Genomic DNA, 16033 nt, shown 5'->3' on the forward strand with positions numbered 1-16033 from the left:
TCTGTGATCTTCATCGCCAAAACACCTAAGCCCAGTCTAACCATGAGCAGAACACCAGACAAATCCCAAAAGAGGAGCATGCCAACACATCTCTAACCAATACTTTCTCAAAACTGTCAAGCTCATAACAAGTCTGAGAAATGTCACAGCCAGGAGGAGTCTGAAAAATGACAACTGAACGTATTGTGGTATCCTGGATGATATCCTGGAACAGAAAATGGACATTAGGTAGAAACTAAGAAATTCTGTAAAAATTGTAACCAATGTACCATACTATGGTAAGATGTTAGTAACAGAGACTACGTGCAGAGTACATGGTAACTCTACGTAATATTTTTTCTGTAAAAATTTTTAAAAGTCTATTAGAAAAAACAACAATAATGTGAAATGGCAGTAGAAGAAAAACAAAACTTGGATTTCTTTGGGACACATTCTCTTGCTTCTCTTTACCAATAACTGTGCTAAAGATGAAGATTTTCTATCACTAGATTTCAAAATTCACTGAAGGGGAAGCAGTGGCCACACTTTATCAGATTCAGTCATGAAATATGATTTGGAGTACTCAGTACCAATACTCTGAATAAAATAAAGGATATTATTAAAATTTATATTGGTTTTCTAACATTTTCAAAAGAACAAACATTTGCCACTGCTAGAACAAGTCTAGGCTACAAAGCTAACTATTTAAATCACAAAATACAAAATCTCAACTGGAAAGTACCCCTACATGTACTGTAATGCAACTTCCTAGTTTTACTGATTAAAACACTAACAAAGAAATGAAATGATTCTCCCCATGTTAACCTACCAGTTAGATGTAACAACCAGAAGTTGGGTCTTTCACTGCCAGTTCTAAGATCTTTCCCTATACAGTACTTCCAGTTTGGTTACATGCCATCACTTAGAAATACCAATGAATTTTTGGAATGACATTCCAGGAACTAAATCTCTAAGGGTGTGTTCTACTTAAGGGGTAGTCTTTGGAAGGGCAAGCGGGGTGCCAGTGGTGGATACCACCAGGGGTACCCACCAGTGTTATGAACTCTGCTCCTGTCTTCCTTGTATGCTGTTCTACAATTTTTCATTTATATTTAGTCCCAGTGTTGTACAGGTAACTCAAATTTGAGAGTAGACAAATTCTGAATTTGGTGCACATTTATAAGTAAACTGTATTTAAACTGGCACTACTATGTGTGGGTGATATATAGGAGAGTCTGATATATCAGATAGTTCTGCTTCTCCTACTGCACTGTGACATGAGGAAATAATACACATAAGACTATACCATGGCAAGTACTGTGATTAGAAAGCAAAGATAAAGACCTTGAACTGGTCAGTTAACTTCTGACTGTAAGAATATTTTAGTCACTAGACTAGAATTATTAAATCTAGTATCACTAAGCAAGATAAAGTCCTTGAGCTGGTTTAAGAATTAGGTTTCCAACTAAGAATGAGTAGTTTCAAGTAAAAGTATGCTAATGAGATGTAAACCCTCCCTTTAGATGACCAGTAAAAAGCAGGCTTCGGAGACATGGCAACATGCTGATAGAGCACCTGGAATGATCCTAGAACTCATCCCAGGCCAGCAGATGTCTCCCTCCTCTGAAAAAGTGCCTTATCTAGAGAGCCTGGCACTAGTCAATGCACAATCCAGAGCTACCTTCATCCTATCAGTATCAGCTCTATTCCAAGGAGTTATGTTCATTCATACTGTTAGAAAAACATTCCTTGGTACCAAGAGTCGGGGAATTAGTTATTAGATGGCTGTTACCACTATTTCCTCCTACTACCTGAAAATAAACAGACCCACTTTCTCTAAATTTAGTATTAAGAGTACGTAATTCAATAACTTAAGTAGATAAAGATTAGGATAAACTGTTATCTTCTCCCTTTAATTCCCCTATTTAAATGGACAACTAGAATGAATGATATAATCTATTTGTACTTGAAAGATATGTCAATCAGGAAATCCATAACACTGCAGGCAAAATGTTATAATGCTCTCTGGCAGATAATACATAAAGATAAAATGGAAAGAACACAGATATGAGTGAATAATTTTTATTGAAAGCCTCAAAGATTAAAGAGGACCAAATGGTGAGTTTGGGTACCATAACAGAAAATCTCACCTAACTGTACCATCATTCACAGGAATGAAGAAACCCAAACACGACAAAATTCAAATTCCCATGTAATTGCTACAAGTGAATGTAAATGAACTAATCATTTTATCATAGTCTCCCTTTAAACATACAAAAAAGAAGGGAATTTACATGGCATAACAAAAGATATGCAAAACTTAATGAAAACACAATTCTCTTAAATTTCTCAAACTTATTTTTAAAAGATGCAAAATGCACTTGAAATGATTAAATGACTCAAGCTGATTCTTTTTTTTTATTGCAAACTGTTTTAACATCAGCTTAACCCCCATGCATGGTATTCAAAAAGAACACAGCTTTAGAATTAGAAAGATCACTTAAGTTAAAACAAGGAATTAAGTATTGAAATTAGGAAAAGGCCGGGGTTTCTTTTGAAAGGAATTTTCAAGTACCAATATGTATAGAGAAAGAATACTAATTTTGGTTACGCTTTCCCCTTTACTGTTAAATATACAAACTATAATACCTTTCAAAATAAAATACCCACATAAGTTTAATAAGAAACATTCATAACCAGAACTTGGAAAAACATTAAGCAAGAAATTTACTGGGCCAATAATTTCTCAATTTGTGATTATTTAAACATTTGCTTATGTGTCTCCTGTACAACCCAGGTTCTCTCCCTTTTGGTAACTACAGGAGTAAAGAAACATTCAGTTAGTTGTGCTATTGAGACAACCTGTGAAAATTTCACTTAGGGGAAAAACGTCTTGCAATACCTTGACAGAACAAGGAGGAAGAGAAGGTGGGCATTCTGGAGAAAACTTAAATGAGAAAAATACAACATTATCAACTGAAAAGAAAACAAAGTTTTTTCCAAAGGAATGCTGCACCCATTTCACTTAAGATTAGAAATCCAGGTTAAAGGCACTGGGATGTACTCCTCACAATGAATAGATTATTCAGTTACATTTGACATTTCTGAGTCTGCTACTGCAATCAGCTTGCTCGCTGGGTAAAGTTTCCATGACACTTCTCACATAGAAACTTACTGTAAATTAAACAAGTTTAAATCCATTTATAATGTAACTATTTTTATAAAAATATTCAGAGTTGCTAATAAAGCACCAAGAAAAAGAGAACCTCAGGGAGAGGACTCAGATCCTTTCTACAAGGTCACCCCTTTACAGTTTTCTCTAACAGGACTTCCAGAATGACAACAGTCATCTCTGACATGCCCTATCTACCTATCTCTATATATATAACCTTAGGGATGTAGAACATTGCTGTAGTGACTATACCCAAATGCCGATTTTCATTATAAATAGTTAAAAGACATTTAACAAGATTTCATGGCTTATTTCTTAAACCCTTAAAAAGGTAAAATAGGTGCAATTTTCCTTTAAGAAAGTTTTTATTTTGTAATATACTATGTTTTGATGTTCCCTTCAGTAAACACTGATATAACTACTCTGGGACTACCAAAGAACTGTGAAATAGCTATGGTTATCTCCAAATACTGTAATTTTTTCACTTGACTATAGTATTTGCATACTTTAAGAAAACATTGTACAAAACAATTATGTAAATGAAAGCCTCAAAGAAATATGTCACTAATTGTTTGAACTGAAGTGACCAAAGACCACAGAAAATGAAAATATTTCTAAACATGATGTAAACATAAGTGGAATAATGCAAAACATCAAGGTATTCAGATCTACTGTATTGCTATTTTCACCCTTAACAAATCATCTTTCTACATAGCTTTCTCCTTTTAGAACAGTAATGTAAGGGGCAGTATATTATCTTCATAACCTCATGCCATCAAATCAGTTAATACAGATGCTTGACACATTTACTTATACAAAATCAATTTGTTTCAAGATACAAAATTAATGTTGATATGTAATTAATGAAAAAAATAAGATGTTAAAAAAAGATAACTAGAAGAATACCCAGATATATGCTGTATTCCCATTTATATAGCTCTGATCAATAAAACATCAACACATTCACTTAGATACTGATTTAATCCATGGATCAAGGCCATATTTTCAAAGTATTTTAAGGATGCCAGGACACTGCAAAAGCTGGAGAAAAAAGTGGAGGAACAGTATATATGCTTGCTAAACAAGAACTATGTTTATTTTGCTAGTGAATATCTAGAGTAATAAATTTTTACTTCATGATAGCAATCAGGCTCGCAAACACCCAGAAATAGGAATTAAGGGTTTTTAAATGTAGTTATAAAGGTCATAAAAAGTCTGGTTAGACTGAGGTACATTTACTCAAAATTCTGAGATTCATTAAGTGGTAGCAAACAAAATAATTCCTCAGACAAATGCACATTTTTTTCAGTATACATATTATCAGGGGAAGGAGGGGAGAAGAATGTGCATTACTGGTGAAATCCACCAAGCTGCATATCAATATTTTGTTACACCAAACAGTTTGAAGACAAGGGAAATGTTCTAATATAATTTTAGATTATGTTTCATTTGGCTAAAATAGAGCTTAAGGTTGCTTTGCCATATTAAAAGTTTACTACAATAATTTTCCACATAAACATTTAGACTTGAACTCCAGGACTAAATATGGCATGATTACTTTGCTTTTAATCTGTCAAGTAGCTAAAAATTGACAATTTAAAAACTACAACAAAGAAAAAGTTGAAGCAGTGTGACTCTTACATCATTGAACCACTTCTTATGGTTAACTGTTAGTATTTAACAAATTCAAAGAGTTAATGAATCCTTGCATTCAGTCTTCTGTGCCTTAGCTAGGATGCATAATTACAAAAGACAGCAGATACTGGTAAAAGCTTCAGGACAGAAAGTGCTTGACGGAAGTTACAGTTCTCAAGTGTGTTTGGTGAGAGTATGAGGGCAGACGCGCTGATGAAACCAGTACAAGAAGAGTCAACTCTGTGTTAAAGTGTTCAAAGATGTCACCTTAAGCAGAAAAAAAGCTTTAATAACGTCTTCTTTGACTTATTAGGCATTTCCATAGTCTACGTCATTAGTGTTGTCATTCTAACAGGATATCTCGGTAAGGTTATTGTTTGTTTCTATTTCTCTCCTGAAAGAAAAACAGAAAAAGAAATGCAATAAAACACTATCATTACTTAAATATAAATCATATGCACATATGATGTAAAACATGTCCATACAAAGGTCTTCAAATATTAATCCAAGCAATTAGTTAAGACTGACTTAAACTATTCTTATGCAGTCCATAGTGAGATGACTGGCACAAGCCATTTTAAATCAGGAAAGTAAAGGTCCTCTCCACAGCCTTATTTTCTCATAGGATTTTGATTAAGCTGAGACTGTTGTTAAACAATGCCTTCTGATCCTTTCAATGAGTTGGGTTTTTTGTGTTTAAAATTTACTGTGGTAAATCTACATGTAACAAAACTTTGCCACTTCACCATTCTTCATACGTACAGTTCAGTGTTAATGAGTTTTTGATGGTAAGGTATCAAATAAATAAGACCTTTCTAGCAATCGATAATGATTAGCAGGGGGGAGGGGGGGCTGGGGGAGATGAAGCATGGAAGCATTGGAGTAAATTAAGATTTCAGCATTAAAAAAATAAAATTTAAAAAAAACCTCTGAATCACAAATTTCCTCCATACCTTATTTTCACACTCAGCACATTATAACTTTTCACCTCAAGAAGTACGATTAGTGTTAGGTAGATTCAGCTGACTGGTGGTGATAACAAATTGAGAGAAACATCTTCTATCAATAAAAGAGAAAACCACTTGAACAAAAGCCAAACTGAGCAATATTTTCACAATATTTATTAATCAAGTATTTACTCATAACACTTCTGTCTGAACAAAGATGACTAAGACTGTGCATGCCTATCAACGGAATGCATCAAGTAGTCTGTTTGCACCATCTTCTATTAATGTACAACTCTATGTTTCTCAGTGGTTCTCAAAAAGTAGCAGGCATCAGAATCACACCGATTACTGGACCCCACGAGTCTGAGGCGGGACCTTGTGAATCTGCAGTTCTAACACGTTCACAGGTGATATAGGAGCTCTTGGTCCAGGAACTGCACACTGAGAACCACTAGTGTTTAACCACTCATCTGTCAGTTTGTCCACAGGGTGGTGGCTTGCATTGTTGTGATACTGGAAGCTATGCCACTGCTATTTCAAATACTAGCAAGGTTCACCAATGGTGGACAGGTTTCAGTGGAACTTCCAGACTAAGACCAGGAAGAAGGACCTGGCAGTCTAGTTCTGAAGAAATTGGCCAGTGAAAACCTTATGAATAGCAGTGCAACATTGTCAGATATAGTGCCAGAAGATGAGCCCGTCAGGATGGAAGGCACTCAAAATATGACTGCGGAAGAGCTGCCTCCTCAAAGTAGAGTCAACCTTAGTGACATGGTTGGAGTCAAGCTTTCGAGACTATTTGCTGATGTGGTACAACTCAAAATAAGAAAACAGCTGCAGACATCCATTAATAACGGGAACATGGAATGTACAAACTACGAATCTAACAAAATTGCAAGTGGTTAAAAATGAAATGGAACGCATAAAGATCGATATCCTAGGCATTACTGAGCTGAAATGGACTGGTTTGGCCATTTTGAATCGGACAAGCATATAGTCTATTATGCCAACAATGGACAAACTGAAGAGGAAGGGTGTCACGTTCATCGTCAAAAAGAATATTTCAAAATCTGCACTGGAGCCAGCATGGCGCTATTGTTGGTGCTACAGACAGAAGCATCATGTACGTCCCTCTGCAGCAAAGACCTGAAAAACTAAGTAAAACAGATAGAAACGTCAATCATGGAACCCTAAGCACCAAATGAAGGAATAAAGAACTCATAATCAAGCGCTGAATGGAATAAGAAACTGACAGAGAACAGAGAACAAGGAGAGCTACAGAGTGGACGTCCCCTACCAGCTAATGAGGCCGGATTTGCCATCTTGGACTACAGCCACCAAAGAATGTAGACAGGCAGTACGGGAAGGCAACTTCACGGAGCTCCCAACAGGAGACAGAGCAGCCAGTAAACAGTGATACACGCTTTCCCACCTCCCACCCATCTTCCCTGTACGAGGCCTCCGCCACTTTCCAACAGGCCACGGTTGCTCAGCTGGAGAGACAACAACTCACTGTTGCAGGGGTCCACCTTGCCCCCACCAGCCGGCCCTCTCAGTGTCATTTTTTGTGTATTTTTTTTTGTTTGTATTTTTGTTTGTTTTTTTATATTGGGCTTTTTTTTGGCTTTTATTTTTTGTTGCTTCTCTCTCTCGCTCTTCCTTCCTTTCCTTTGTCCTGCTCAGCTAGCCCTGTGTGCCATTCCCTCCCTTTCTTGATAGGCTCTGATTTTTTGATTTGTTGGCTTTGTTTTTTCTTCTCCTTCTTTTCTGTGCCTTCTCTCTGTCCTTTCTTTCCTTTCCTTTATCCTGTCCACCCAGCCCTGTGCACCACCACTGCCCCTTCTGGAGGGGCCATGTTGCACAGCTCGGTTGGAGAGTCACTGTGCACAGCCTCCCAAGGTCTGGCCGCCATCACCAACCAGCTCCCTCAGTGCCATTTTATTATTTATTGTTTGCTTTTGTTTCGTTTTGTTCTTTTTTATTGAGGTTATTGTTTCTTCTCTCTCTCTCTCCCCCTTCCTTCCTTTCTCCCATACACCCAGCCCCATGCGCCACCCCCACCTTCATGGAGGGCTGTGCTGTACCGCTTGGCTGGAGAGCCTCTGGCACATGGCCTCCTGGGTCTGGGTGGCTCCCTCATTTTTTACTTTTCTTTATCTTTTCCCTTCTCCTATTCCTTCTCCTTCCCACACTGGCCAAACGCTACCTGCACCCCTTTCTGACAGGCTGTGCTGTGCCACCTGGTGAGGGAGACAACAGCTTGCCTCAAGCCCAATCCTGCCCCACCCCTGATGGCCGGCTCTCCCACCACATTATTCTGTTGTTTTTTTTTTTTTATTATTATTATTTGTTTGATTACTGGTTTCTTCTCTTTCCCCTTTCTTTTCTTTTCTCCTGCCAACCTAGCCCTGTGCACCATGCACGCCCCTTTTCAACAGCCCGAGCCACCAGCATACAGCCTTGCAGGGTCTGCCCTGTCCCCACTCACCAAATCCGACCACCATGTCATTTTATTTCCTTTTTATGTAACTTTATTTAATTCTTATTTTGCTTTTGTTTCTTTTTTCTCCCACCCGCTTAGCTCTGCACACCACACATCCTCTCCTTTCCCTCCTGCATCTCTGCATCGTGCGCCAAGTGCCACGCCCACAAGCAGTACCAACACAGTTCCCTAGAGCCTGCCCTGCATTGCTCCCCAGCCACACCCGGCTGCCCCCAGTTCGTGCTGCAAACCACCCATCCCCGCAACTCTACCCCCACCCACAACAGTGAAAGAAACAAACAAAAATATCCACAAACAAAAGGGATTCAGCACAAAGAGTAAGAGGAACAAAGAAAACTTCAGTACCACAAAAAACAGCACTATAAAATGACAATAAACTCACACCTATCAATAATCATGCACCCATACAGAGACAGAAAGTGACAGAATAGATTAAAAAACAGGAGCCAACAATATGCTGTATACAAGAGACACACCTTAGAAACAAAGACATAAATTTATTATAAATATCTACACTCCAAAATACATAAAACAAACTCTAACATCACTGAAAAGAGAAACTGACAGTTCCACAATAATAGTAGGACACTTAAACACACCACTGTCAGTAAAGGACAAAATATCAAGACAGAAACTCAACAAAGATACGGAAGATCAACCAACTTGACCTTATTAACATATACAGAATACTCCATCCAACAGTAGCAAACTATATATTCTTTTCCAACGCACACGGAACGTTCTCCAGAAGGCCTCATCTTAGGCCACAAAGCAACCCTCAACAAAATCCAAAACACTGAGATAATATAAAGCATCTTCACTGATCATAATGCAATCGAAGTAAAAATAACAGGAAGAGCAAGGAAAAACAAACAACGAGGAAACTGAGTAACACCTTGCTTTTAAAAAACCACTGGGTAACAGAAGAAATCAAAGATGGAATAAAAAATTTCAAAGAATGATAACATATCATGCTAAAACCTCTGAGATAAAGTGAAGGCAATGCTCAGAGATCAATTTATAACAACAGACGACACATTAAAAAAGAAGAAAGGAACGAAATCAAAACATTAGCTATACAATCCGAACAACTAGAAAGAGAACAGCAAAAGAAGTCCACAGCCACTAGAAGAAAGGAAACAGTAGAGATCAGAGCAGAAATAAACGAAATGGAGAACAGAAAAACAATAGAAAGAATTAACAAAACCGACTGTTGATTCTTTGAAAGGATCCACAAAATCAACAAACCACTGGCCACTCTGACAAAAGAAAAACAAGACAGGATACAAATAACCCAAATAAGAAATGAAATGGGGGACATTACAACAGACCCAAAAGAAATTAAAAGGATCATAACAGAGTACTATGAAAAACTATACTCCGACAAACTTGAAAACCTAGAAGAAATGGACAAATTTTTAGAAACACATTAGTTATCTAAAAAAGCACAAACTGAGGCCAAAAACCTGAACAGACCCATAATACGAAAAGAGATTCAAAAGGTTAAAAAAAGAAGAAAAAAAAAACTCTCAACAAAAAAAGCCCTGGCCCCCATGGCATAACTGGAGAATTCTACCAAACATTCAAAGAAGAGCTTGCACAAGTACTACTCAAACTATTTCAGAACACAGAAGAGGAAGGGATACTCTGAATTCATTCTACGAAGCCAGATACCAAAACCAGGCAAAGACACCACAAAAACAAAAACCTAAAGACCAGTATTTCTCAAGAATATAGATGCAAAAATTCTCAGCAAAATTCTAGCCAACAGAATTCAGCATCATATCAAAAAATAATACACCACGACCAAGTGGGATTCATACCAGGTATGCAATGATGGTTCAACATTAGAAAATCAATCAACATTAATCCATCACATAAATAGAACAAAAGAAAAGAATCACATAATCATCTCAATCGACACAGAAAAGGCATTTGATAAAGTCCAACACCCACTCCTGATAAAAACTCTCAATAAGGTAGGAATAGAAGGGAAGTTCCTCAATATAATAAAGGGCATCTACATAAAACCAACAGCCAACATGATTCTTAACAGAGAGAGGCTGAAAACATTTCCCCTGAGAACAGGAACAAGGATGCCCTCTATCACCACTTGTATTTAACACCGTGCTGAAGTTCTAGCTAGAGCAATGAGGCAAGAAAAAGAAATAAAGGGCATCCAGATTGGTAAGGAAGAAGTAAAACAACCCCTATTTGCAGATGATATGATACTATACATAGAAAACCCAAGTGACACCACAAGACAACTAGTGGAAATAATACAAAGATTCAGCTAGAGTAGCAGGATACAAGATAAACACACAAAAATCAGTTGGGTTCCCATACACCAATAAAAAGAACTACGAAAAGGAAATCAGGATAACAATACCATTTATAATAGGCCCTAAAAAAAAATAAAATACTTAGGAATAAATCTAACCAGGGAGGTAAAAGATCTATACAAAGAAAACTACAAAACACTACAGCAAAAAACCAGATGAGACCTACATAAATGGAAAAGCATACAATGCTCATACATAGGTAGACTCAACATTGTGGAAACGTCAATTCTACCCAAAGCAATCTACATATACAATGCAATCCTGATCTAAGTACCAACAGCATTCCTTAACAATATGGAAAAACTAATCACTAACTTTATATGGAAAGGAAAGAGTCCACGGAATAAGTAAAGCACTACTGAAGAAAAAGAATAAAGTAGGAGGACTCGCACTACCTGACCTCAGAACCTACTATAAAGTTACGGTAGTCAAATCAACCTAGTACTGGTACAACAAAAGACACGTTGACCAATGGAACAGAATCGAGAACACAGATGTAAATCCATCCACCTACGGCTACCTGATCTTCAACAAAGGCCCAAAGTCCATTAAATTTGGAAAAGACAGCCTTTTTAACAAATGGTGCTGGCAAACCTGGATGTCCATCTGTAAAAGAATGAAACAGGACCCATACCTCACACAATACACAAAAACTAATTCAAAATGGATCAAAGACCTATATAAAACAAAAAAACTAGAAGAGAAAATAGGGTCAACACTAGAGGCCTTAATATATGGCATAAATAGCACATAAACCATAATCAACAATATACAAACTCCAGAAGGTAAGCTAGATACCTGGTATCTTCTAAAAACTGAACACTTATGCTCATCAAAAGACTTCGCCAAAAGACTAAAAAGAGAACCTACAGACTGGGAAAAAATTTGGGGCTATGACACATCCGACAAAGGTCTAATCTCTAAAATCTATAGGAAAATCCAACACCTCTACAAAAAAAAAAAAAAATCCACTTAAAAAACGGGTGAAGGATATGAAAAGACACTTTCCCAAAGAAGACATTCTGGCAACTAACAGACACATGAGGAAATGCTCGTGATCACTAACCATTAGAGAAATACAAATCAAAACTACAATGAGATACCATCTCACTCCAACATTACTGGCACGAATCAAAAAAACAGAAAATAACAAATGTTGGAGAGGCTGGAGGGAGACTGGAACTCTTAAGCACTACTGGAGGAAATGTAAAATGGTACAACTATTTTGGAAAATGATATAGTGCTTCCTTAAAAAGCTAGAAACAGAAATACCATACGATCCAGTAATCCCACTCCTAGGAATATGTCCTAGAGAAATACGAGCCAATACACAAATAGACATATGCACACTCATGTTCATTTCAGCATTATTCACAATAGCAAAAACATGGAAACAACCTCAGTGCCCATCAACAGATGAATGGATAAACAAACTATGGTACATACACACAATGGAATACTACACAACGATAAAGAACAATGATGAATCTGTGAAACATCTCACAACATGGATGAATCTGGAGGGCATTATGCTGAGTGAAATTAGTCACAAAAGGACAAATACTGTATGAGACCACTATTATAAAAATTCATGAAAACATTTATACACAGAAACAATCTTTAATGGTTACAAGCAGGGGAAGGGATGGGGACAGAAAAACACTAACCAGACGACAGATAAGTGGAAACATTGGGTAAGTCAGCACAACCTGACCAAGGCAAGTTGGTCATGGGAGCTTCATAAACACATCCAAACTCCCCGTGGGACCGAATTACCGGGCTGAGGGCTGGTGACCATGGTCTCACTGGACATCTAGCTCAACTGGCGTAACATAGTTTATAAAGAAAATGTTCTACATCCTAGTTTGGTGAGTAGCGGCTGGTCTTAAAAGCTTGTGAGCGGCCATCTAAGATACTCCACTGGTCCCACTTCATCTGGAGCAAGGGAGATGGTCCCACTCCTTCTGGAGCAAGGGAGAATAAAAAAACTCAAAGACACAAAGTAAAGATTAGTCCAAAGGACTAATGGATCACAACTACCACAACCCCCACCAGACTGATGCCAGTACAACTAGATACTGCCCAGCTACCACCACTGACTGCTCTGAAGGGATCACAACAGAGGATTCTGAGCTGGAGAAAAATGTAGAATAAAATTCTAACTCACAAAAGAAGACCAGACTTAGTGGTCTGACAGAGACTGGAGACACCTTGAGAGTACGGCCACTGGATACCCTTTTAACTCAGTAGTGAAGACACTTCTGAGGTACACCCTTCAGCCAAAGATTAGACAGGAGCATAAAACAAAATAAGACTAAATGGGCATACCAGCTCAGGGGCAGGGACGAGAAGGCAAGAGAAGACAAGAAAGTTGGTATTTCCTGCTGTTCAAATTTACGCACTGACCACAAGGTCGACAGGGAGAGTGCTGACATGTTGTGGGGTTGGGAACCAATCTCACAAAACAATATGTGTAGTAATTGTTTAATGAGAAACTAATCTGCTCTGTAAACCTTCATCTAAAGTACTATTAAAAAAATAAAAACAAACAAAAAAAACTATCCTGAAGTACAATGCTGTCAGTAATAGGATAATATCCATAGGCCTCCAATGAAGACCAGTTAATACGACAATTATTCAAATTTACTCATCAACCATTAATGCCAAAGATGAAGAAACTGAAGATTTTTAGCAACTTCTGCAGTCTGAAACGGATCAAACATGCAATCAAGATGCATTGATAATTACTGATGATTGGAATGCAGCAGTTGGAAACAAAGAAGGAGGATCGGTAGTTGTAAAATATGGCCTTGGTGACAGAAACGACTCTGGAGATCACATGGTGGGATTTTTCAAGACTAACAGCTTCTTCATCACAAATACCATTTTTCAACAACATAAATGATGACTATACACGTGGACCTCCAGAGAGAATGCAAGAATCAAATTGATTACGTCTGTGAAAAGAGATGATGGAGAAGCGCAACATCAGTCAGAAAAAGGCCAGGGGCCCACTGCAGAACAGACCACTAATTAATTGTTCATATGCAAGTTCAAGTTGAAGCTGAAAGAAAATTAAAACAACTCCACAAGAGCCAAAGTGTGACCTTAAGTATATCCAACCTTACTTAATTTAGAGACTATCTCAAGAACAGATTTAATGCAATGATTACTAATGACTGAAGACCAGACAAGTTGTGGAATGACATCAAGAACATCATACATGAAGAAAGCAAGAGGTCATTAAAAGGATAGGAAAGAAAGAAAAGATCAAAATGGACGTCAGAAGAGACTCTGAAACTCGCTCTTGAACACGGAGCAGCTAAAACCAATGGTAGAAGTGAACTAAAAGAGCTGAACAGAAGATTTCAAGGGGAGGCTTGAGGAGACGAAGTGAAGTATTATAATGAAATGTGCAAAGACCTGGAGTTAGAAAACCAAAAGGGAAGAACACAGTATTTCTTAAACTGAAATAACAGAAGAAAAATTTCAAGCCTTAAGTTGCAATACTGAAGGATTCTATGGGGAAAACACTAACTGATGCAGGAAGCATCAGAAGAAGATGGAAGGAATACACAGAATCGCTGTAGCAAAAAGAACTGGTCAACATTCAACCATTTCAGGAGGTAACATATGACCAAGAATCAATGGTACCCAAGGAAGAAGGCCAAGCTGCACTGAAGGCACTGGCGAAAAACAAGGCTCTAGGAATTGACAGGAGCCCTTCTGGCACGGTGGTTAAGAACTAGGCCACTAACCAGAAGGCTGGCAGTTTCAATCCACCAGCTGCTCCTTGGAAACCCTATGGGGCAGTTCTACTCTGCCCTATAGGGTTGCTATGAGTCAGAATCAACTCCAGGACAACGAGTTTGGGGTTTTTGTTTTTGTTTTTTTTTATGAGCAACTGACTACCAATTGAGATGTTTTCAACGAACAGGTGCAGCACTGGATGTGCTCACTCATCTATGCCAAGAAATTTGGAAGACACCTACTTGGCTAACCAACTGGAAGAGATCCATGTTTCTGCCAATTCTAAAGAAAAGTGATCCAGGAGAATGTGGAAATTATCGAACAATATCATTAACATCACACAAGTAAAATTCTGCTGAAGCTAATTCAAACGCCCTTGCAGCAGTACACTGACGGAACTGTTAGGAGTCACAAGAGGATGTAGAACGAAGGACATCATTGCTGATGTCAAATGGATCTTGGCTGAAAGCAGAGAATACCAGAAAGATGTTTACCTGTGTTTTATTGACTATGCAAAGCCATTTGACTGCATGGATCATAACAAATTATAGATAACAATGCAAACAATCGTGCTCATGAGGAACCTGTCCACAGACGAAGAGGCAGTTGCTGGAACAGAACAAGGGGATACTACATGGTTTAAAATTAGGAAAGGTGTGCATCAGGGTTATATCCTTTCACCATACTTATTCAATCTGTATGCTGAGCAAAATAATCCTAGAAGCTGGACTATATGAAGAAGAACATGGCATCAGGATTGGAGGAAGACTCAATAACCACCGAAAATATTCAGACAACACAACCTTGCTTGCTGAAAACGAAGAAGACCTGAAGCACCTACTGATGCAGATTAAAGAGTACACCCTTCAGTATGGATTACATCTCAAAAATCTTCACACATGGACCAATAAGCAACATCGTGACAAACAGGGAAAAGACTGAAGCCGTTAAGAATTTTATTTTACTTGGATTCACAATCAATGCCCCTGGAAGCAGCAGTAAAGAAATCAAATGACATACTGCACTGGGCAAATCTGCTGCAAAAGACCTCTTGAAAGTGTTAAAAAGCAAAGATGTCACCTGGAAGACTAAGGTGCACCTGACCCAAGCCATGGTATTTTCAATCGCCACATAGTCATGAAAAGCTGGACAATGAATAAGGAAGATCAAAGAAGAATTGATGCATTTGAATTATAGTGTTGGCAAAGAATACTGAATATACCATGGACTGCCAGAAAAATGAACAAAACTGTCTTGGAAGAAGTACTGCCAGAATGCTCCTTAGAAGTGAGGATGGTGGAAAAGATTAGTCCAAAGGACTAATGGACCACAGCTACCAAGGCCTCCACCAGACTGAGTCCAGTACAGCTAGATGGTGTCCGGTTACCACCACTAAATGCTCTGACCAGGATCACAACAGAGGGTTCTGGACAGAGCTGGAGAAGGATGTAGAACAAAATTCTAACTCACAATAGAAGACCAGATTTACTGGCCTAAAGGAGACTGGAGAAATCCGGAGAGCATGGCCCCCAGACACCCTTTTAGCTCAGTGGAGAAGTCACTTCCAAGGTTCACCGTTCAGCCAGGGAGTGGACAGCCCCATAAAACCAAATGGGACTAATAAGGCACAGCAGTCCAGGGACAAGGACTAGAAGGCAGAAGGGGACAGGAAAGCTGGTGATAGGGAACCCAAGGTTGAGTAAGG

At 38.3% G+C, this 16033-nt stretch overlaps 1 protein-coding gene across 16 annotated transcripts in view; it reads right to left on the reverse strand.

Annotated features, from left to right (window-relative positions):
- Positions 1–2045: 2045 nt before the first annotated feature.
- Positions 2046–16033, reverse strand: part of YTHDF3 (YTH N6-methyladenosine RNA binding protein F3) — a 50640-nt gene continuing 36652 nt past the window's right edge. For 10 of the 16 annotated variants that reach the window (XR_002823359.1, XR_002823360.1, XR_002823358.1 and 7 more), the window contains 2 exons: positions 5740–5845; positions 2046–5180 (listed from right to left, as the gene is read on the reverse strand). Coding sequence is in view for 5 of the 16 variants with exons in the window: in XM_004372562.3 (XP_004372619.1) it covers positions 5157–5180 (24 nt within the window). In the remaining 11 variants the exon portion in view is untranslated. The remainder of the gene's footprint in view (positions 5181–5739; positions 5846–16033) is intronic. The other 6 variants (XM_004372562.3, XM_012554443.2, XM_004372564.3 and 3 more) reach the window with 2 other exon arrangements.

The sequence above is a fragment of the Trichechus manatus genome, unplaced genomic scaffold, assembly GCF_000243295.1.
Source record: "Trichechus manatus latirostris isolate Lorelei unplaced genomic scaffold, TriManLat1.0 scaffold00018, whole genome shotgun sequence".
Taxonomy (NCBI): Eukaryota; Metazoa; Chordata; class Mammalia; order Sirenia; family Trichechidae; genus Trichechus; species Trichechus manatus.